This window comes from Trichomycterus rosablanca, chromosome 22 (assembly GCF_030014385.1).
Source record: "Trichomycterus rosablanca isolate fTriRos1 chromosome 22, fTriRos1.hap1, whole genome shotgun sequence".
Lineage (NCBI taxonomy): Eukaryota > Metazoa > Chordata > Actinopteri > Siluriformes > Trichomycteridae > Trichomycterus > Trichomycterus rosablanca.
This window is the reverse complement of record NC_086009.1, coordinates 21,802,501-21,826,603: the sequence shown is the minus strand read 5'-3', so window position 1 is coordinate 21,826,603 and position 24,103 is coordinate 21,802,501. Positions and strand designations below refer to the sequence as shown.

Below are 24,103 nucleotides of genomic sequence, written 5' to 3'. Positions count from 1 at the left end.
AGGCTGTTTTTGTATTTTTATGTATCTTATTATATATCCTTACATTTCTAATTTTTAATATATGTGTAAACACTTTTATATTTCTATATTCTTGAAAGTTGCTGTAATATTATGTATATTATCATGTAAAGTATTTGCGTATAGAATATTTTTAGGTTTCTTTATTTTTATATTATTATTATTACTAATATTATTATTATTATTATTGCTAATATTTGCATTGTTATTGTTTTGATGTTATTAAATTTATTATTATTAATATTTTGATGGTGTTGCGTCAGCGTTTTGCTCGTTAAGCCCCGCCCCCCTGATCGGCAGGTCGAGTCTCGTGACTGTATCGGCGGTTGCGCGAGCTGGTGTAGCTGCGGCGGCGCGCGCTCTGTTGATCTAACATGGAGTCTTAACGGAATTTGATCGGTTCATGTAAAATGTTGAAATAAAGGTGAACTATATAAAGCGCAGTGAGAATGTGGAGGATCCAGAGTCTGGTGGGGAGAGGTGAGTCCGTGTCCTGAATGACATTGTGAGTGAGGAGTGCAACTTTCGCTTTTAGTGATCGCGTTCGTGACGTCACGACGTCTCTGTAAACAGATCGATATAAAGCTCTGATATTGACGATATCGATATACGATAAAGTGGCTTATTATGTTGTTAAACAGAACATTATATACTGATTATAGACGTAAACAGTGAAAATGAAACTGTTTAGTGTAACTCTGACCACTGGGTGGCGCTGTGGCCCGTTATAAGTTTATATAGTGGCGCTGCGATCCATCAAATCTTTGGGATTTTTATCTAAAGACTCTTTATCTTAAAGATCAGCAGGATTCCATCATATAAACATGATTTACTGAAGTATTTTATTTACATCTACTGTAGTAGGTTACATCTGTAAAGTCTGTACTATAGACCTGCTCATAAACTTTGGTGTGTAGATAGATAGATAAATTATAGATAGATAGATTATAGATAGATAGATAGATAGATAGATTATAGATAGATAGATTATAGATAGATAAATTATAGATAGATAGATTATAGACAGATAGATTATAGATAGATAGATTATAGATAGATAGATTATAAATAGATAGATTATAGATAGATAAATTATAGATAGATAGATTATAGATAGATAAATTATAGATAGATAGATTATAGATAGATAGATTATAGATAGATAGATTATAAATAGATAGATTATAGATAGATAGATTATAAATAGATAGATTATAGATAGATAGATTATTTATAGATAGATAGTTTATAGATAGATAGATTATAGATATCACTGCCCTATAGATAGATTACAGACAGACAGACAGACAGATAGATAGATTACAGACAGACAGATAGATAGATTACAGACAGACAGACAGACAGACAGATTGATTGATTGATTGATTGATTGATATATACTTTATTGATCCTGAAGGAATTTAAAGTCCCATTAGCATTATACATCAAAGACACACTATAAAAATTCAACAATATAAATTTGAAAAAACAGCACAAACATAAGAACCAAGATTGAAAGTAACCTGAGTTTTACACGTATTGCTCAACTCCAGTGCAGTTATTAATGATGAGGAAGGATTTGAGTGAAAAATGAATGAATGAAAGTAAAAGTGCAGGGAGACGTGGTTTCAAGTATACAGTGTATGGTACAGATTATATACAAATTAAATATTAAATAGTAAAGTAACAGAGTGGCGAGTATTGCACAATTGGGCCAGATCTATAGATTTATAGCATTTAGCGGACGCTTTCACCCAAAGCGACTTACAATTGAGACTAAATACAGTTTGAGCAATTAAGGACCTTGCTCAGGGACCCAAGGTGGCGGTGAGCCTTGAATCCGGAAAACCTAAGATCACCAGTCCAGTATCTTAACCACTGAGCTACCACTGCCATTTCTTTACTTAAGACACACCTAGTCATACCTGTAGGGCTCCAGACCAGGTCGAGGTCCTGATTCATGTCAGTATTCAGCATTTAAGTCTTCACAAAAATCACTTCACACAAAATGTAACTGTCCGGCAGGGTGAAGGTTGGTGTGGCCGCAAAGTCCACTGGGTTCATATTATTGCCGATACTTTTAGATGTTTGGGTTCTGGGTGTACGCAAAAATCTCATTATCGTCATTGACTCGTCCTCATTCTGTTTCCAGTTTTGAGTCGTTGCCATGGGAACACCTCATCTTTGCGTCTGAGCAACGGTCCTCACGTGGAGGATGAGGTTATCAGCTCGTCGACGCTGCTCTCCACCAACCGGTAATCCGGCCACACAACACTGCTGCACCTGCTACACACACTACCATGTCGTTACCATGTCAGGGTAGAACTGAGAACGGTCCACCGCCCAAACATCATCTGGTCAGCGGGGGTCCTATGCTACAGTCAGTATTTGTACACCCGCAGAGTTCAGCTGTATGATATGTATCGTTCACAGATCTCAGAGAGGGGAGGATGGAGAGCAGAAGAAGGACAAAAGAACCGCAGAGTTTTACTCGGCCGGACTAACAAGATACACAGCGCTGGATGCAGTGGGATGGGTACAAACACACACACACACACACACCGTTCCTCTTTGCTTCGCTTTCCGACTGTCCTTGTACATGGTGTGTTTTTATTGTGCACGCGCGTGTGTGTGTAGGGCGCAGCGGCCGTTCTGTTCATGCAGCTCTGCAGGCGGATCCACTCTCGGTTCTCCGCCGTGGGTGAACAAAGCCAGGCACAATGCCACCTCCCAGAGTCGGGCCTCGTCCGCAAATCCACCCACCGCATCCTGCTCAACCTACGTGAGTTCTGGGCGCCGGTCATAATCGCCGTACAGAACGGGGCCGGGATCGCACGTGTACACGACTCCCTGTGTTTTTCACTTTCTCAGTGTGCAGGCATGACGCGTTGCCCAGAGGGGTGTGTGTGATGGGCCTGCAGGGGGCGCTCACGAGTCCGGAGCAGAGTGACGGCGGCGGCGGCGGCGGCGGTCAGCCTGCACTCAACACCACCGACCAGCAGGAGGAGACACTCAGTCACATCACAGGTTACTAGAAATGCTTCTACAATCAGTCCTAACTGATCAGGGCAGTGCTGAGAATGGTCAAACATCCAAACAGGTTGGGGAGGGGGGTCTATGTGGGTCCCTTTTGATTAATAAATGGGGTACAGGGTGGTGGCAAAGTGGACAGAGCCAGAAATGGGCTACATTCAGTGATTGTATACCCACAAAGTTCCTAATTCTGATGTTCTCATTTTGTCACAAGAAGAAACTCTGCCAGACTTTGATGTTCCTCAGACAGACGCCACCGGCTGTCATGAACCACCGGGAAGAATGGGTCTGGACGAGGCGGAGCAGAACCTGAGTGAGGTGGAGGCCAACAGCGTACCCATAATCCTCAACATCATGGGTACGTACATCCCGACGGGTCCGAAAATGTGGACTTGTTGTTGCTCATCATCTAAAATAGTTGTAATAAAACATTAACACAGAAGGGGGTGTGGGTTACAGAATCATGCTCACCTGACATGCCATTTTGGCCAGCAGGGGGCATGAGGGCGCAGATGACTGACAGAGGCGTCTCATTTAAGGCAGTCTGTGCGCCTCATCAGAGCCCTTTATATAGCAGTTGTAGCCTAGTGGTTAAGGTTCTGGACTAGTAAGGCAGAAGGTTGCCGGTTCAAGCCCCACCACTGCCAGGTTGCCACTGTTGGGCCCCTGAGCAAGGCCCTTAACCCTGAATTGCTTGGACTGTATACTGTAAGTCACTTTGGATAACAGGATTTCGCCTAAACGCCGAAAAATGTAAATGTGATGTAAATATACCAGCTTGATTGGCCGCCTCGCGGTGGGCATGTCGAATTGCGCCGTATGGTGCGTCGGCTGCTTTGTACTGGTCAGGGTTGTGGTGGGTCCGGTTCCAACCCCAATCATTCAACACGAGGTATGAAGACACCCTGCACAGGAATCAATCCATAGCAGGGTTTTGGCCATCCTCACCTCTAACATAGCCAGTTATGTGTGTGTATTGTATCATGATGACTGTGTGTGTGTGTGTGTGTGTGTGTGTGTGTGTGTGTGTGTGTGTGTGTGTGTGTTTCAGGGCTGGAAAGTGCTAAATCTGGTGATTATGAGGCAGCGTTTCAGTATTTTCAGGTCTCGGCTCAGCAGAACTACAGCAAAGCTCAGTTTAACGTCGGAGTGTGTTACGAGAAGGGTCACGGAGTCCAGAAAGACCTCAACAAGGCACGTGCACACGCACACACACACACACGCACAGAGAATACTGATTTGGTATTACATACAGTTTAGATTCACCGGTAGTTATCTAAATGTATATGTTGTACCTGCTTGGTGTGTGTGTGTGTGTGTAGGCGCTGCTGTATTACAGATGTGCAGCGGCTGCAGGTCACGTACAGGCTCAGTACCGCTGTGCTAAGCTTCTCCTGAACGCCCAGGGCGAGCGGAGCGACAGCGACACGCACGATGCTAACGCTACAGCCGTCCCCCTGCTCCAGAGCGCAGCCGCCGCCGGACTCGCTCGGGTACAGGAGAGAGAGAGAGAGTAAAAGCATCAGAGTACTTCACATTTGTCGACGGTCCTCTCTTATTCCTCATTCTGTGTTTCTCTCTCTCAGGCTCAGCTGTATCTGGGGGTGCTGTACTCTCAGGGTCCTGACGCTGATGGGCTCAAATCAGTTCACTACTTCAGACAGGCAGCAGAGCGCGGAGTGAGTCGATGTGCACCATAATACCTGTACATACTACTATACTGTACTATACTATTTTATAATACACTGTGCTATTATGTATAGCACTACACTGTACTGTATAACAACATGCTGTGTAGTACTATACTATAATATTACTTATTGTTCTGTGTTAGTCTGTACTGCACTATAATGTAATGTACTATATTTATGATACTATAGTGTACTGTGTGGTACTGTGCTATACTGTGCTATATTATACTGCCCTTTATTATATGGCAAGCTGTAGCCTAGTGGTTAAGGTACTGGACTAGTAATCAGAAGGTTGCTGCTGTCGGGCCCTTGAACAAGGCCCTTAACCCTCAATTGCTCAGACTGTACGCTCTAACAGTACTGTAAGTTGCTTTGGATAAAAGCATCGACTAAAAGCTGAGAATGTAAATGTAAAATATGGTACTTTACTGCTCTGTACTATACCGTACTGTATTGTACTGGTCTCTTTATTAGTGACACAGACCCAGATAGCGCTGGCTGTAGGTGGATAGTTAGAGACACAATGTGTGTGTGTGTGTGTGTGTGTGTGTGTGTGTGTATATATGAGGTGCAGCAGTGTTGTTGGGATTTTTAATTCACAATGTGTGTGTGCGTTCGTCTTCCTCTAGTCTTTTGTCACTGGACACTTTCTAATCACATCGAGCTGCTGGCTTTATATTTTTCGGTTGGAACGCAGTTGTCCTCCCGGCACTGACACTGTGGTGTTTCAGAATCCCAACAACACTGCTGTACCTGCACAAACCAGATAGGTGTTTCTAATAGTGCTTTGGTGTGTGTGTGTGTGTATGTGTAGGACAGTACAGGACTGCTGTTCCTGGGTCAGTGCTATGAGAAAGGCTTCGGAGTCGCTCAGAGTGACCAGACTGCACTGAGCTACTATAAACAAGCAGCAGCTAAAGGGAACCAGCGAGCCAGGAACACGCTGAGAGACCTGCACAGCCGAGAGGGTAACACACACACACGCACACACACACACACACACACTGTGGGTCTGTGGGAAGCAGGAGAAGAACCATGGACGCCACAAGACATCTTAAGGGTTTTTGTAGTACCTGGTAACAGGACGTAACCAGCAGGTCCTTCGACTTCTGTACTTTGTGAGACTTGCTTCCAGAGAATCTGGGATGCACCAGCTTGGCAGCCTAAAATTCCTCAGAGAGTTTTTGCCTTGATCCAGTTGTCTCTAGGTGGCACTGGACCCACCACAACCCTGACCAGAATGACGTGTTTGCGTGAACTGAATGAATGAAGTCTGTAAAAATAACCCCCGGTTCTTTTTTCCCCCCGCAGTGCTGCGCTCTATCCAGTCCGCACCGTGTCTTTCCGTCCTGGACCGCCATCGTCTGAGCGCCGCGTTTCCTCAGGTGTTCCAGGGGGCGGGGCCGAGGGCTAAACGACAACCCGATTGGCCGGCTCATGCACTGTCTCATTCGCGGAGCGCCGGGTGTCTCGGAGCTTCGTCTCTCGTCTACGATCACGCCGTTAACGCCGGCGGCAAAAACACGGGCTGGATCATAGGGGTGGGATAGCTCACACACACACACACACACACACACACACACACGTATATGTACAGTTAACGTCAAACTTGTACACGCTTATATGGCCAAAAGTATTTGGACACCTGACCATGAGTGTGTTCTGGTATTAGAACAGAGTGACCTTAACAGGAAGCTTCTCACAAGACTGTGTGTGGGAATTTGTGTTCATTCAGTCAAAACATGACTGCATTTATACGGCTGGGCGCTGATCGATCAGTCGAAGTTCTGATTCATCCCAGAGCTGTTGAGTGGGGCTGAGCTCGGGGCTCGGTGCAGGACGCTGGAGCTTCTCTTCACGTCTTTATAGAGCTCACTCATGCTGGAACAGGAAAGGACCTTCCCTAAACTGTTGTACTTCCAAAGTTGGAAGTATGTAATTTATTTTATATGACGTTGTGGCCCGAAACACACCAATACTTTTGTCCGGTGACCCCTACTGTCTGGTTAAGGCACTGACTTAAGTGGTGGAGGAATACACAGAGAGTAGCGTGGTCCTCTGTTCGCGATCCCTCTCTCTGGCAGGAAAGACTCGTCCTTTATAAGCGGTGTACATTTTTGACAATACCCTGTACCATGTAAAGTGTTAGCTAAAAAAAAAAATGAGCGCACAAAAAACAAACGCACTTCTAGTTTACAAGCTTGAATTTTAATAGAAAGTTCTCAGCCAATCAGGAAAGACTTGTTAGTGATTTAAGCATTACGATTGGCTGAAAAAGTGTCAAAAGTGTTCAGATGCCGTTTCTGCGAGCTGTCCGTGTTACTGTTGGTTTTGTTTGTGTTATTTTGAGTGTATCGGGGGGGCTGGGAGACCTCTTGCTGTCTGTTGGGTGCATGTGGTGTGGATCTGTGTGTTTGGGTATCATGTGTATAGAATTTATATAGAATGTCAGCAGTTTATTTTTATAAGCTTTTACCAATGAGCCAGTCAGGAAGAATTATTCTGATTTAGCTTAAATATATTTAACAGAAGTCAGTGACTGTTTCTCGTTTTCTCGTAATTTTATAACTGAACAGCATGTGCCAAAATAGATGCTTTAATCAGACGTGCCTTTATAGAAAAACATACAAATGCTTTATTGTCACATTGAATAGTTGAATAGAATAATAATTTTAAGGAAAAGATCAAACTCTGTACGTCTGCAGAGCTCTACGACTTCGTTCAGTTTGTATCTGATTGCAGATCTGTCCCAGATTTCAGATATAACGTTTTCTCAAAATCAGAAATGTGCAGCGACGACACAACAGCATCATCACGGCATGTGTCGCTTCTTTACCTGGCTTTTTCACTAATGACCGTGCCGTATACGCTCAGAACACAGCACAGCGTGAAATACTTGACCTTAGTGCAAAAGGACAAATGGGATTTGGTCACGTGCCTGAGTAAGGGATGGTCAGATAGGGAATCACCTCGCTGTTACTGCACCAGTGACTCCTACTGTCTAACCGAAGCGCCTGCACGAGCGGTGGAGCGCTACAGAAGAAACAGAGTGTTCCTCTCTAAGAATTCGTATTATATAATATAGTGGGAAAGTCACAACATGAATGTATGAATTTTGTTTCCCTTGACTATGAATGTAAAAGATTTCAGCACTACCGCCTGTTACACGCACACGCTAATGTTTTATAGCAAATAAAGCGACTTTTCTACCATCAGGCTCCTCACGCTTCATCTGTCATTAGATCTGATTAAAATTTATCATATTATTTTTATCAATTGCTGTATCATGGTCAGGGTTGTGGTAGAGAATACCCTGGACGGTGATCCAATCTATCAATCTTCTAATCGTGTCTCTGTGGACGTCCGGCTGGCCAATGGCACCACTGAGATCTGAATAGTGAATCTGATGGACCACTGTGCCACCCAATCGCTCTCCAAGTTAAAATCGTTCAGTCTGTTACAGTAAGATTTTATATTAATGCTCTTAGATGCTAAGATTACGCTATACAGACATGATCGGTTAGGTCTCTATCATGACTGAAGCCCTGCGATGGATTGCCACCCTGTTTAGGGTATTCCTGCCTTGTGCCCAGTGTTTCCCAGTGGAAGTGGGCCCACCACGACCCCGGTCAGAATAAAGCAGCTGATAGAAATGGAAATGTTTTTATTAGAATTGTGAAAATGCTTTACATTGAGTGTTAAATAAGCATTAATATCCAGCAGCAAATGAAATACTGAATTAATTAAAAATAAAATGTACTGTAGAATTTTCTTAATGTTTCTGTGAAGTATTGGTGAAATATTTGCAGTTAAAGTCGACGGTACAACTGTTTTGTTTCTCTCCACAGCCAAGCGAGTTATATAAATTAAGGTTAATATAAAGTTAATATAAATTAAGAAATGCTTCTAATCAAGTGCAGCATTAACAAAAGCATGTTTAAAAAGCAAGGGTGGAGGAAAATAGAAATAATACGTGAATGTGAAAGGAACTGATAAGCAAACTATGAAGGAAAAACATTAAGATAAAAAATAAAAGTTAAAAATTGCTAAAATAAACAAAGCTTTATTCGCTGCGCATGCGCAGTCAATAAAATTCAGGCGTTAACTTGTTTTGTAAAGTTTCCGCTCTCGTTTGTTTGATCTAAAGGAACCAATAGAAGCTTAATTGTGAGATTGTTATTAACATGACTGTGATAAGTTTAATATAATCACATATTAAACAGAAAGAGATGAGGATGTGATGAACGGTAAATCCGTTACTGCGGGTGAGATGAATCTTATGGATCCCGATGATGTCATTCTCTCAGCTGTGCGCGAGCCCGGCGCTCACCGCGCTGATTGGTCGCGTGTAGGCAGAGCGCGCGCACACACCACGCTGCGCCAAAAGGGTCACAGACACAACAAACATAAAATAATAATAAATATTAAACTAGTGTTAATAAATCAGCTATTTTTAAGTGACTAGTTTAAGCATTAGAGGTGAAATTTTCATGCAGTGTTGCACAGGGGCGACACGGTGGCTCGGTGGGTAGCACTGTCGCCTCACAGCAAGAAGGTCCTGGGTTCAATCCCCAAGAGGAGCGGTTCTGGTAATTTCAGTGTAGAGTTTGCATGTTCTCCCCGTGTCTGTGTGGGTTTCCTCCAGGAGCTCCGGTTTCCTTACACAGTACAAAGACGTGCAAGTGAGGTGAACTGGAGATTGTCTGAGACTGAGACTGTAACCAAAGTGTAAAACATGAGGTTATAATCCTAATAAATAAATTAATTAATGCATGTCAAACAATTTGTGATTACTAATAATTCAATAATTGTAATAAATAACTGGAACATTTTGACTTTAGCTTTGTAGTAACTTTATCTTGAGTACAAAATTAAATCATTTAAATCAGTTGTTCTTGATGGGTCTTTTTTGTGTGTAAATAAGTAAATAGTCTCTACAGAGAACACACTTTTACACACTTTTATTAACTTCACACATGATGATGGATGGCATGTCCAAATGTAATGACACATGTTTTATTTAATATTTAATTTTTTTAAACAAATATTTATTTGCACTGCAGTTTGCAAAACAGAAATCAATAAATGATTTGATATCTGTACATGTGTTTACTTCTTTTTTGATAATAAAATCAAGAAAGTAATGCATGGGTGTCCAGACAAAATGATTATTATACAAAATATAAATATGATGAAAAATCAGCACCAAACAGAGAAATCTTCTGTAAACAGATCAACTGGAAAAGATCTTTAGAAGTAATGATTTGTCTGTCATTTTCTCTGTGGTTTTATGGAGGTGAAAGCTGGACAGAAAGAAGATAAATTAATTTGAGGTTTGGTGTTGATGAAGAATTATGAGAGTACCCTGGGCAGATCTTCTAAATCAAACATAACAAAGAGCTCATACACCAGCATGTGATTATTTTTCTGACAACTATACATTGCATGTAAAGCTCTGATGTTAATGCAGTTGGCTGTGACGCAGTGAGAGGTGAATTGTGAATGTTTCTGACCTGTTTGGCTCCCCATACAACTCAGAGCAGCAGTGAAGGAGGAGAGAAACTGATGGATGACTGATAACGGAGGAGAAGCTTCATAATCCACATACATACTGCAGCCGTGTGTATTACAGCTTTATTATACACTGATATACACAGTCTCTCTCTGCTGGACTCGGGTAAGTCTCTGCTCTCATTACACATTTGGTTAATGTACATGATGCGATGCCAGGCTGTGCCAGGAGGATGGGCAGTGCCCAGTGTTTTATAGCTTTACTCTGCACTGTGATGCACTGTAACTTTCTGCAGTTGATGAGCTGTGTGATGATACTGTAGAAGGATATTGGGGGTAGAAATTTGGAATGAGGGGGTAATGCTGGGGACGGTATTGATGCGGGGGGGGGGGGGGGGGGGGGGGTATTGTATTGGGTGTGTGGGTGTAGATGTTTGAACCCAATTGCTGTGTCATGCTTTGGTGAGAAGTGCAACAGACAGGCCTGCAGTCTAATGGAATATGCCAGTCAGGTCGCAGCTGATGCGGGTGTGTGTGTGTGTGTGTGTGTGTAATAAATATAGTATTTGTGTATATACAGAAAATATAGTAATAGTAAATAATATATATTATTTGCATAATGCAAGATGCAAAATCAATACCAGAACCTGGGTGGAACTTTACAACAACATTCACTAATACTACTACTACTAATAATAATGATGATAATAATAATAATAATAATAATAACAATAATAATAATAATAATTTAGTGCTATTCATAGATATTTGCAGCCTAAATAAAAGTAATACATTTGGAAAAAATGCAAAATCACTGAAATAGTGCATTAATGCATTAATGTAAACATGCACAATTATTATAAGTATTATTTACATGTTAGTGTTTGTTTCCTTTGTTCTCATGTCGTGTTTTTCAAATACTTTTTTAATAATCTCACATTTTAATTCTGTGTGCAAATTGTCTCATACAAATAAAGTAAAAAAAAAGAAATGAACCAAAATGAGAAGAAAGTTTTTGATCTATTTGACATGTTCACTGAGGTCTATTTTTAAATATAGCAAAAGAGGGTAAAACACCCAGACTTTAACTTATGTACAGTATGTATATATTGGAATGATTTATTTGATGATTGTACTGTACATTGAGTTTTGAGAACAACAATGTGCTGTTATGTGGCCAGTAATTAATAACAATAATAATAATAACTATAATTATGTGGTCAGTAAACCCTTGCACTTTACTTTGGGCTACTATACTTACGAACTATTTACATACTTCTTTGTTTTAAATATATACCAGAGTTTTGTGAACTGTAGTACATTTTTAAAAGTAAAAGCTGCAGTTTTTTCTTATTTAATTGTCTTTATCGTCGAATATTTGTCGAGAAATCCTGTTTTTACACAAACAGGTGGGTGGAAACTGGGGTTGTGTTCCAAATCGCACACTGGCATCCTAAATAGGGCACTTATTATTATCACAGTAAAAGCAATTTGTACACACTTGTACTAAATAGAATGTGGTTTGGGATGCGGCCTTATTTTACCCCAGGAAGATTAACTTGAAAGTTATAATCGTTATTACTCTTGTTTATTTTCATTTATTATCTCAAAATAGAGTTTTCTTGTTAGAAGCGATGTTTTCAACAGTAAACAGTGTAAAAACATACTTTATTTATCAGTATTGGCATTTAAACAGAACTGAGACGGTGTCTTAAGCTGTATTGATTAGCTTAGCATAGTCAGTCCATGCGGGCCTGAAGGGAACGTTACTGTATCAGTAATTATCAATGTGGATGATGGAAATACTTTTATATTTATTATATTAATACATTTAGCCAGATAGTTTGTTTACATTTTGTTTAGGAATGACGAATTGACTCAGAAACCAAGCTAACAGCATAAATGTAATAAATTAATCAATTTGTGTTATTTGATTCTTTGGTGCTTTTGGAAATCTGATATAATAATAATACATTTTATTTATATAGCGCTTTTCAAGATACTCAAAGACGCTTTACATAAGACAAATAATCAAAACAAATACGTACATACACCATACAAATCATAGTACAAAATCAAAATAGTACATCAACATCAAGAATAATTAAGATAAAAACAAAGAGAGCAGCATAAGACAGTTCATTAAAAATTAGCTAAATTATGAGAGAGAACAACAAATATAGAACAATTTCTTAAAATTAGACAGAAACAGGACAGATTTACATGCAATCAGGAAACTGAAAACTTTACAAGTTTTAGGATCTAGGACTTCACATTTCTGTCGTGATCTAAGTATAAAAACTATTAAAAAGAATAGCAAAAATAAAAGCATTTATTTTGTGTTGTTACAAGTTAAATGCCACTCTGAATAGATGAGTTTTGAGAAGTGACTTGAATTTGGACAGGTCAGGACAATCTCGTAGGTGTTTGGGGAGAGCATTCCATAAAGATGGAGCAGCTATGGAAAAGGCCCTGTCACCCCAGGTCCGGTGCTTGGTCCTAGAGGGTATGGACAGTAGGTTAGCCTCAGAAGAGCGAAGGCTACGGGAGGGAATGTGCTGATGGAGCAGGTCGGTGAGGTAGGATGGGGCCTGATTATGGAGAGCTTTGTGAGTGAATAGAAGAATTTTGAATTGAATGCGTTGAGCAACGGGAAGCCAATGAAGTTTTTGGAGAACAGGTGTAATATGATCACGGGAGCGAGTATGAGTAAGGAGGCGAGCAGCTGAATTCTGGATATACTGAAGTTTTTTTAGGATTTTGTTAGATGTACCATAAAGGATGCTATTGCAATAATCAATTCTGGATGTAATAAAAGCATGAATCAAGGTTTCGGCGGCAGAAAAGGAGAGTGATGGACGTAGACGTGCTATGTTTTTTAGATGAAAGAAAGCAGTTTTGGTGATGTGATTTACATGGCGGTCAAAAGAGAGGTTGCTATCAAAAATTACACCAAGATTTCGGATGTTAGAAGACGGAGACAAAGTGTCATTATCAATGGTAATTTGAAAATTTTTTGTGGTTTTTGCCAGGGTTGTAGGACCTACGATGATCATATCTGATTTTTCACAGTTTAATTTGAGGAAATTATATATATTCGAGAATATAAATTCTTTACTGTTATTTAATTTTACAAATTAAAATTCTGTCAAGAGTCCTATCATAAAATCATATTAGCTTAGTTCTTACACTGCGTGACCAAAAGTATGTGGACACCACTCCTCAATATTGACTTCAGGTGTTTCGTCCACACACATTTCTAACAGGTTTATAATATAATATTATTACAGTATAATAATAGTAATAGTAATAATACTGTGTTATATAAAATAAATGAGAATCCTCCAACTTTCTGCAGACTGTACCCCTCTGAACTTAAACAGGTCCTTAAACACAGTTTGACAAATTTGGTGTGAAAGAACTTGGCTCAGACTGAATTGGAAAGTCGACTGTGAGCCAGGCCAAGATCATCTCCATATATGACAAATGCTCTTTTGACTCAATGAGTTCACACACTACACAAATTTGTGTGATTTTTGAAAAAATTGTGGGAAATTACATTCATCTGCGATCAGAAATATTCGACCCTCCAAAGAAAATAAGGATTTATAGCTCTAAACGTTCCTGCAGAGCTGAATTTTACTCTAAATGACGTCAGTTTTTTATCAGTTGGATGATTCAGCATATGAAGAAAACAATAAAAGATGTAGGATCTTAGAGCTGCCGTGTCATGATTATTTTATTTATCTCCATCGCATCTATATTAATGCCCATTATTTAAAATAGTGTGTAACAGTGGGATCACAGTCTGATGTTCTTGCTCGTATCAGAGCCAAATTTATTCTCTTCAAACAGCATCTGAGTAAAAGAGCTGATTACAGACCGACACGACGATAACCTAATAAAACGTCACATTTCCACAATAGACCCAATCCATCAAAAGCTTCAGACACAAAACAATCAGTGTCAGTACAGTAAAAAAACATCTCAGTTTGTCAGAATCTGTCAATTTTCAGTTAGGAGATGAAATTATGGAATAATATCTGCTCAGTGCATTTATGGTCCATCATCTTGTTAGCTATGAGTTGGCTGGTTGCTGTGCGTGAGTTGTTTGTATCGTGGTACATATATTTTAGGATGCGTCCTTTATCCAAATTAAATTGTTCTGTTGTTTTTTTAAGCATTGTTCCCCTTTTCAGCCTATTTTCTCATTGTAGATCCACTGCCTCTTGCACCACCTCTGCTTTAGTCACTAAACGTCTTTTAGACTGAAGATCTGTACATTGTCTGAAGCGAAGTGCTCAGTTCATTCTGTCCTGTGTTTCTACATCCGTCCTGAACCGGCTCCAGTTCACACTGCAGCTCTAAATGTGCTTACAGGAAATGAAAGCTGATGCTCGCAGATCAATGATGGCTGTTGGATTCTTCTCGTCTTTCACATGTTTTTTCACGCGCCTTATACACTGTACTGACCATGAGCTTGTCGAGCGTCCCATTTTAAAAAGAAACGGTATTAAAATAGAGCGACCTGTGTGTGATCTTTTCAGATAGTACGACAGCCACTCTTCTGAGAAGGTTGCTTACAAGACTTTGAAATATGTCTGTGGGAATCTGTGCCCATTGACTGATGCACTGATGTTGGTGTTCCGGTTCATCCCAGAGCTGTTGAGTGGGGCTGATGTCAGGGCTCTGTGCAGGACGCTGGAGCTTCTGTAAATCAAGATTTTCTTCACGTCTTTATAGAGCTTGCTTTGTGCGCAGGGGCAAACAGAATTAGGCCTTCCCTGAACTTAAGCTGCAAAGTTGGAAGCATATGATTGGTTTTATATAATCGTTTATTACACCTGTTGGGGGTTGGTCTAACAGACCAAGGTGCACTTGTCAGTGGATAATAAGGAGGGTCGCGTCAGGAAGGGCATCCAGTTTAAAAACTGTGCCAGTTTGGGTATGAGGACCAGGATGATTCGCTGTGGTCACCCCTAAATTCAGGACCAACCAAAAGGAGCCTGGCATTAATCATAAGTAGTGTGAGTGAAGCCCGAACGGTCGTTTGTAATTAAATGTGTGTTTTCGCTCGTCTAACCAGACAAATACGAATAAACAAACAAACAAAAACATAAAAACTGCTCATCTCTGGTGTCTGGGATGCTGATTCTACCCACCCTGTGATGTAAACGGAGTTCAGTCTGCGAGGAAATGAGCAAAAACAGGTCAAAACGTGTGTGTGTGTGTGTGTGTGTGTGTTTAGAGAGGTTCGCTGCAGCATTAATGCTTTTTCATTATACTGGAATGGAGCTTGTCTGAGTTCAGATCTGCTGTTAACACACTTTTCCACCTGCACATAGACGTGTGCAAATGTGTGTGTGTGTGTATGTGTGTGTGTATGTGTGTGTGTGTGTGTGTGTGTGTGTGTGTGTTTGTCCAGCTCAGACTTGTTTACATGTTTTTTGATGTTTTGCTTTGGGTGATGTGCTGACTCTATGGTCTGTGCAGAGCTGATCAGGGTCTACCTGAGCCTTTTTCTCCCATGCACACACACACACACACACACACACACACACAGGAATTTCATGGTAAATCTGATTTTCTTAATGACAATCAGAAGTTCAGGTGGAGCAGTAGTCTAATATGATAGCCCACCGCGTCTGAGATTTGACTCTCCGGGTTGAGTCTCTGCGCTCATCAGACATGAAAAGCCCAGTCTGATGGAGGGGCAGTCGAATGGGGATTCATTTGGTCGAGATTTTAGCATGGGCTTGCCGAGACAAAGCATATGTTGACTTCCTTTTTGAATTCCTCTGCTTTTTTCTACAATCCAGCGTCCATCTGCGATGATACCTCTGGTTCCTCGAGTTCCTCTGTCTTTCCTGAATCTTGCTTAAACATCTGGAGGTTCAGTCTGATTAGTGCATCACAAATGGTATAGTTACACACTATGTAGTATATGGGTTTTGTGGGATATAAAAGTAAATAACGGTGCTGTGAGTCTTCGCTGATCGATAATGACACCATAGAGCTACAGTCATTTATGTTTTCAGCATTAAGCGGTGACTTTTACCCAAAGCGACTTACAGTACTGTGACAGTATACATTCTGAGCATTTGAGGGTTAAGGACCTTGCTCAAGGGCCCAACAGCAGCAACCTGGCTGTGGTGGGGCTTGAATCAGCGACCTTCTGATCACTAGTCCAGCACCTTAACCGCTAGGGTACAACTGCCTCATGAAAGGTGCTGTACTTTTACCCTTAAGAACACATCAGAGAGAACTAAATCAAAGGGTAAGCCTATTTCTAAAACGTTAAAGCTGAGGTTATGGATCAAACATTTCTGATGTTCAGTATTAAGTCATAGCTATAATCGTAGCTCTGTAAGTTGGCACAGCTAGACAGCATTTCCCTAGATGTGTGTTTATGTTAAAGATCATAATTAATCCCGTGGTATTAAAAGGTATTTCTGTTTTTTTCTTCTCTTTTTCAGTAGCCGAGCAGTCGGACGAGGATGTCGCTGCACAAACCCGCCCTCAGGCGCAGCGCCTCCACACTAGAATCCACAAATCGCAGCCGCCAACTACTGACCCCACCCACATTTCTCAACCTCCGCTCTTCCCACAACCACCAGTTAGGCCATGACATCTCGAAGGAGAGCGTTTCCTCAGAGACGCAAGATACAACTCAGTCTGCGAAGAACCGCCACAGATACGCCCTGACCAATCTGCAGAACGCCATGGGGCTGGATGAAAGCCCCGCCCAGGGTCGGACCAAACCGGCCCCCACAAAATCCGCCTCTTCCTCCTCTCTGTATTTATACTCTCTGTCGTTGTCCTCATCCAACCCCAAACTGGCAAAAAACGGCACCAACCTGCAGCTGAAAGAAACGCAGCTCGACCTGAGCAAGAAGGACACGAACCGCAACGACATCACAGCCGGGAAAGGACGCGATTGGCCCGACTGGCCCGATCGTTTCGCCAAAGACGACGAGAAGAACCTGCCCTTCCGCCGAAGGACGAAAAGCTTCCTGGAGTATCATCGCGAGGAAGAGGAGGAGGACTCACCCGACAAAGAGGTGGAGGTGAACACACCAGGTGAGGAGAAGCCACGCCTCCATAAGCTGGAGCATCAAAACTGGGCCAACGAAAATCGCGTGGAGCCTCATCTCACGCTCCCTCAGAATCACCTCCTCCTGCTGGCCAACGAAGACGAAGAGGAGCACCAGAGCCCCGTCCACACCCACATGAGCCTCGCACCCACACACCCCAACCAGATGAAGCGACCCAAAGAGGACGGGGGCAAAGACGAGGGCCAGAGAGGTGCCCCGAAATCTAAATCAGCACTCCAAGCACAAGAGGCTCCACCCACTTCACTACGCATAGCTAGATCTCTCGTTCCGCCCTCGTACCTGCCCATAGCGCCACCTACTCTGGGCGAGGAGAAACAGGTGGAGGAGGAGGACGACGATGATGAAGATTCAAGCTGGACCACTTTGTCTCAGGAGAGCCCATCCATAGAGACACCACAGGAGACAGGTGAGACTCTCAGTTAGATGTACAGAGATTTTGCAATGCTGTTGACATGGCACGTTCAGAAAAAGACGTACACTATATATCCAAAACTATGTGGACACCCTAATATTTTGCTTTTAAAATTGTGGCAACAGTTTGGGGAAGCCCCCTTTCTCTTTCAGCATGATTACGCCCCTGAGCACAAATCGAGCTCTATAAAGACGTGGTTTGACTAGTTGTGTGCAGAGGAGCGGCAGTTGCTCTACACAGAGCCCTGGTCTCAACCCAACTCACCACTTTTGGGATATGGATTGCGACCCAGGCCTTCTCTTCCAACATCAGGGCTAGCAACCATGCGAGATGCTTTCTTTTTTTATTCCAAATTTCTGGTCAGTTGCCTGCTGCATGACACCCTCACTGGCTCAGGAAGGCTGCAGACTATCCAGAAGACCGCGCTCCTTTCTATGTGTTCTTTCGTCACTTGTGGCGATGCCACACTCAAACAGCAGGAGGCGCTGTTGCAGCTGCAGTGATGTGAAACGTATCCCACCTTCTCTCCCTCAGACACGACTGTTTGTGTCTTTTCAGTTCCATCCAGGCTATGAGCACCTTTAAGTCACAAACTCTGGTACTTTACTGGTCTGTGGTGGTGAGTTAGTGTATTAGACTGATGCACTAATCAAATTCTGTTAAAAATATAACCCACGTTTACCTATTTCTATTTAACTCTTTCTCTCGTCTTCTGGTCCCTCTCACGTATTGTACTCGACTGAATATATCGGGAACAAAGTGTTCGACACTCATCTAGTGACCAGCGCCTGACTGATCCTCAAATATATTTCCAGGAATGCTTTATAGAGGCACAAATCTAAAAAATTAAACATTTTGGCAATCGAGGTTCTCGTTACGTCTGCTGCTGAAAAGCAAATACACCGTTCTATAGTATAAAGTGAAAACATCATATCAAGACAATAAACGATTTAAAGCACTAGCTTAGTGGTTAGGGCTCTATCAGATAACTGTGGCCCTCTTTTTCCCTCGAACAAAGCTCTTAACCCTCTGGGCAAGAAGGGGGCTGTTTGGGGTGTCCAAATGAGCTGCTGTACTGTAATCATGTACATTTACACCGATCAGCCATAACATTAAAACCACCTCCTTGTTGCTACACTCACTGTCCTTTTTATCAGCTCCACTTACCATATAGAAGCACTTTGTAGTTCTACAATTACTGACTGTAGTCCATCTGTTTCATGCTGTTCTTCAATGGTCAGGACCCCCACAGAGCAGGTATTATTTAGGTGGTGGATGATTCTCAGCACTGCAGTGACACTGACATGGTGGTGGTGTGTTAGTGTGTGTTGTGCTGGTATGAGTGGATCAGACACAGCAGCGCTGCTGGAGTTTTTAAACACCTCACTGTCACTGCTGGACTGAGAATCGTCCACCAACTAAATATATCCAGCCAACAGCGCCCCGTGGGCAGCGTCCTGTGACCACTGATGAAGGTCTAGAAGATGAGCGACTCAAACAGCAGCAATAGATGAGCGATCGTCTCTGACTTTACATCTACAAGGTGGACCAACTAGGTAGGAGTGTCTAATAGAGTGGACAGTGAGTGGACACAGTGTTTAAAAACTCCAGCAGTGCTGCTGTGTCTGATCCACTCATACCAGCACAACACACACCAACACACCACCACCATGTCAGTGTCACTGCAGTGCTGAGAATCATCCACCACCTAAATAATACCTGCTCTGTGGGGGTCCTGTGGGGGTCCTGACCATTGAAGAACAGGGTGAAAGGGGGCTAACAAAGCATGTAGAGAAACAGATGGACTACAGTCAGTAATTGTAGAACTACAAAGTGCTTCTATATGGTAAGTGGAGCTGATAACATGGACAGTGAGTGTAGAAACAAGGAGGTGGTTTTAATGTTATGGCTGATCGGTGTATATATGATAAATAAAGGCATTTTGTTCTATTCAGTAAAACAGGGGGTGATTACTTTATTCACACCACCGTGTATCTGTGTGTGTGTGTGTGTGTGTTTTGTTTTCAGGTCCAACCTGTGACTCGGTGCTGCCCTCTGTCCGGCAGGAGAAGGATGATGTAGTGTCTGATGGCTATTTCTGGCACGCCAACGCCCAACATGAACGACCCGCAACTGATAGCACGAAGTGCCAGGAAGAGACAAGCTCGTTGTGTGTGTCCTCAGCTAAGGCACAGAGCGAGGTACACACACACACACACACACACACACACACACACACTTTAACATTTTTGTGTCCATTATTTTAGATGCTTTGTTCGTCCCTTTATTCTCCCAATTTATCCACCACGTGCTACAACCAAGCTAAGAAGCGTCTCCAGCCTAGTACCCGTCTCTCGATATTTTTCCCCTTTATCTTCCAATTTAGTCATTTCCAATTCCCGACTGTGAATCCGCTGCTGCTTGCACGACCCCCGATCTGATCAAGGAGAGTCGGATCACCACCCACCTCTCGTGTGGCCACGGAGAGCCGTATCACGTACAGAGTAATTCTGAAGTCCTTAGTCCTGAAGATCACGTATCATGCATGCAGCGACAGCTTGAAGAGACCCCGTCCCATCTTCCCTTCCTCAAACACGCTCAACTCTGTTTGTGTAGACGGTCGGCCGCAAAAAAACGCTGCCCCACCCGAGTGCCCCAACCACTGGTGGATTAACAGAGAGCGTTAACCTGCACAAAGCGACGCACACACTCTCAGTAGTCCTACACTACTCCTCCCAGCACCTTAACCAGACCAAAGGGGTCGCTGTTGCATTAGGAAAGTAATTGATTATCCGCCCGTCCCTCCTTCAGACACAGCCAGTTGTAATAGGTTTGTAATTTTGGGCTTCAAGATGGATGGAAAGTCTTACCATCCCTAAAGTGTGTTGTGTGAACAAGGTCCGCCCGTCCTAACCATGGATAAGCTCTAATAACGATGTGATAATGAGGATGTGACGATCCATACGTGGACCTGTGATTTTCCATTCATCCAGCCATTCATTCATTCACACTGATGGCCTTTAATGGATGGACAGGACTGCCGGGAGTGAAGCACTTTAGCTGAAAGCATCATCCATGGACTAATCAAATCAATAACCAGCTTCAATTACACACACACAGAGTTTCTTAAGCTCCATTCACAAATACAGGGGTGAGGGGTGTGGGCTACGTCTCAGGTTGTGTTTACGAACAGCTTGCTGGATAAAATCCGGTCTCTGGAGCTGCTGTTAGTTGTTTATGTTATTTACATCATAAAGTATAAGACACTGACCAGCTCATGCCAGGTTTGGTCAGGTCTGATCGTTCAGCAGGACTGGATCTTACTGGGAAACACTGGACTCACAGGGCTTCAGCCATCCCCCGATCACGTCTGTGCAGACGCCTGGCCGGCCGAGAGCACTGATGAGATTCGAACCCAGATCCTGAAGGTGGTGGGTTTGTGTATTAGATCGCAGCACCACCAGAGCGATCAAGTTCTCATCATGACACCCCATAAAAATGCACGAATTGTTGCTTCAGCATTATAATGATTCTTAGTTAACAGTTATACTTTCTAAATCGTGTGTGTGGTGTGTGCGTGTGTGTGTGGTGTGTGCGTGTGTGTGTGTAGAGGCCTAGCAGCATTGTTTCAGACAGTTCTGTGGAGCCCGTGCCTTCATCAGCTGCTTCCTCACCTTCCTCATCCTCAATCTGCTGTGAAATGACCACAAGCAGCTTCTTCAATAACAACTGCCTGGTACTACACACACACACACACACACACACACACACACACACACACACACACACACACACACAGAGAGAGCTCTGCAGCAGAACATAATGTACAAAATACAGTAAATGCAGTAAAATTAAATCATCTACATTTATTTAATCGTGTAAAAACCCAGAACACACCCTAAATCCACAGTGGGTGGTGCAGCGGTGAATTACACTAACCCACTACTGCAGGGGTTCAGGGTTCTAATCCCAGCGGTGTTCAGCCCAGTGATTCTGGGGTTAATCAAACATTAATGAACCATTTTTCTGTACAGGACCTAAAAGAGACCGCCGTCCCCCCTGACTCCAGACTGAAAGAGGAACGGAGAGAGAGGGTCAGTGCTGGAGCTCGCTGCATGCCATACAGCTACGTAAACCTGAGGTACACTCAATATACACATCAAAAACACACACAACACACACACAACACGTGATACACAAGTAAACCACATAACACACACAACACACATGTGAGACACGAAAGACGCACATACACAACACATGCAATACACACATGAAACACACACACACAATACACGTGATACACACATGAAACACACACGATACACACGTGATACACACATGTGATACACACATCAAACACACACAACACGCGCAATACACACATCAAACACACAACACAATACACCAGATGCATCAAACACACACACACAGCACACATGATATACACAACAAACACACACACACAACACACGCGATATACACACACACAAGATACAGGCATCAGGTCAACACAAAACACATAATACACACCTTAAACACACACGCCACACACAATTCTCACATTAAACCTACACACAATACACGTGATACACACATCAAACACACACACACGCAATACACACCTCACACACAACACAATACATATCAAGTACACACACAACACACACAATAAACACTTTAACACACACAACACACGAAATACATACATCAAGCACATACCTGCTGTGAAAACCAAGAATACAAAATCACCTTCACATTCCCCACTGTGGGATTTAATTTAAATAAGAACAGTTCTGTTTTTCTTTTGTTTTTCTATTTATCTTTATAAGATGGATTGGTGACCCTTCCTCCCTTAGACACTGCCAGTAAGTGTGTTGAGTGCCCATCCAGACCAGCGCATTAACATTTCTTTCTGCTCTTCTCTCGGCAGGGCTAGAGTTGCAGCTCCACCCGCTGATACCTACATCCCCATCAACGACTACGAAACCCACGTAAGCATTACACCAGATTACACCAAAACACACCAAGGGTCAGACTGGAGGGTGAGGGTGGTGGTTTTGGACCATCAGCGAGAAGAACACTGTACACTGAGAAGTGTTGCTGCCATCTAGTGGCTGTACAGAACACCAGTATAAACACCAGTTCAGCAAAGGGTCGGAGGACAATTTACAAAAGCAAAGAAAATAAGGAGATTTAGTTGGTTTAATAAATAGTGAAATAGTGTAGGTGCTGCTCAGCAGAAGGGTCCTGTATATCTGGGTTCAAATCACACATCCATATGAGGCTGATGGAGGTTAAGAAGGGACGAAATAACAAAATACAAGAAAATGAGTGTGTGCTTGTGTGTATTATATTAAGTGTGTGTGTGTGTGTGTGTGTGACAGGTGTACCGAGTGCGTTCCCTCGGCTGGATGGAGGTGTGTGAAGCCGACATGGTGTCTGGCAGCATTGTGATCAGCGACTGTATCCGACTTCTCCAACAGCGCAACCTACACACACACTCGCTCTGCCGGGGAGGGACAGCAAGCGCCGGAGAGACTGAGGAGGTAAACACTAGGGAGACGCCGACCCTGATATTCATATACGTACACTATACGGCCAAAAGTATTTGGACGCCTGACCGTGAGCACGGATGTTGACGTGTGTATGTGGTGCGTTGTTCTTATTACATTCGTTTGTTTTTCCCTCTGTAAAGGCAAAAGCCATGCTGTTGGTTCTCCAGGATGTTACTTTGACCCTGGTCGACCCCATAGACCACACCCTTCTCCACTCTCAGCCAATCAGCAGCATCCGTGTTTGGGGAGTCGGACGTGGCCACAGCAGGTCAGTGTGGGATGACTCTTTACCGCTTATATTAAAATAAGGAGGCGCTTGGAGGTCAAAATAAATCCCTCCTGAGGGAGGTAACTGTGTGTTACTCCTTACTGCTGCAACTGCTCCCCCTGCTGGCTGGTCGAGGCGTCTGCATGAGATGATGATTCACAGACAGCAGAGGGTGACTTTCAGGCACATGTGTCAGAGGGGCTGGGTGATAGCCTGTGGCTCTCCTCGGGCCCGAGGGGTTGTGCAAGCCGCGGAGGAGTAACAAAGAATCAGGGAGTTGGATATGACTAAATTGGGAGGGGGAAAAAAGCAAAAACAAAAAAGCAACAGAAAGCTCTGTTTTCTGACAAATGCTTTATTAACTAAATGGGCGTAAATTCTCACAGTCACACTCCAGAATCCAGTGGGAAGTGTTCCCATAATACAGTTACAGTGTGTGTGTGTGTAACTAATGTTGATCTTGCACTTGTGCTAGTTGTCCTATAGATGGCACTGTA

The 24,103-nt window shown here is 42.8% G+C and overlaps 2 protein-coding genes across 4 annotated transcripts in view; both read left to right on the top strand.

Annotated features, from left to right (window-relative positions):
- The first annotated feature begins 366 nt into the window (after nt 1-366).
- On the top strand, nt 367-7,954 carry dele1 (DAP3 binding cell death enhancer 1). Of its 2 annotated transcripts, none has more exons than XM_063018616.1 (11): nt 367-498; nt 2,171-2,273; nt 2,452-2,554; nt 2,656-2,800; nt 2,890-3,045; nt 3,269-3,409; nt 4,103-4,245; nt 4,374-4,544; nt 4,638-4,730; nt 5,557-5,710; nt 6,054-7,954. In XM_063018616.1, the coding sequence occupies exons 1-11, from the start codon at nt 468-470 to the stop codon at nt 6,290-6,292; spliced, it is 1,479 nt and encodes a 492-aa protein (XP_062874686.1). In that variant the 5' UTR covers nt 367-467; the 3' UTR covers nt 6,293-7,954. The 2 variants fall into 2 exon arrangements, with proteins under 2 accessions (XP_062874686.1, XP_062874685.1); XM_063018615.1 differs by having other exon boundaries at nt 3,266-3,409.
- A 2,373-nt stretch (nt 7,955-10,327) lies between these two features.
- Nucleotides 10,328-24,103, top strand: part of LOC134336350 (amyloid beta precursor protein binding family B member 2) — a 31,826-nt gene continuing 18,050 nt past the window's right edge. For both annotated transcript variants that reach the window (XM_063019094.1, XM_063019093.1), the window contains exons 1-8: nt 10,328-10,419; nt 16,730-17,774; nt 19,809-19,981; nt 21,391-21,516; nt 21,815-21,921; nt 22,714-22,774; nt 23,168-23,329; nt 23,479-23,606. In XM_063019094.1, coding sequence (XP_062875164.1) covers nt 16,751-17,774; nt 19,809-19,981; nt 21,391-21,516; nt 21,815-21,921; nt 22,714-22,774; nt 23,168-23,329; nt 23,479-23,606 — 1,781 coding nt within the window. In that variant the 5' untranslated portion in view covers nt 10,328-10,419; nt 16,730-16,750. The remainder of the gene's footprint in view (nt 10,420-16,729; nt 17,775-19,808; nt 19,982-21,390; nt 21,517-21,814; nt 21,922-22,713; nt 22,775-23,167; nt 23,330-23,478; nt 23,607-24,103) is intronic.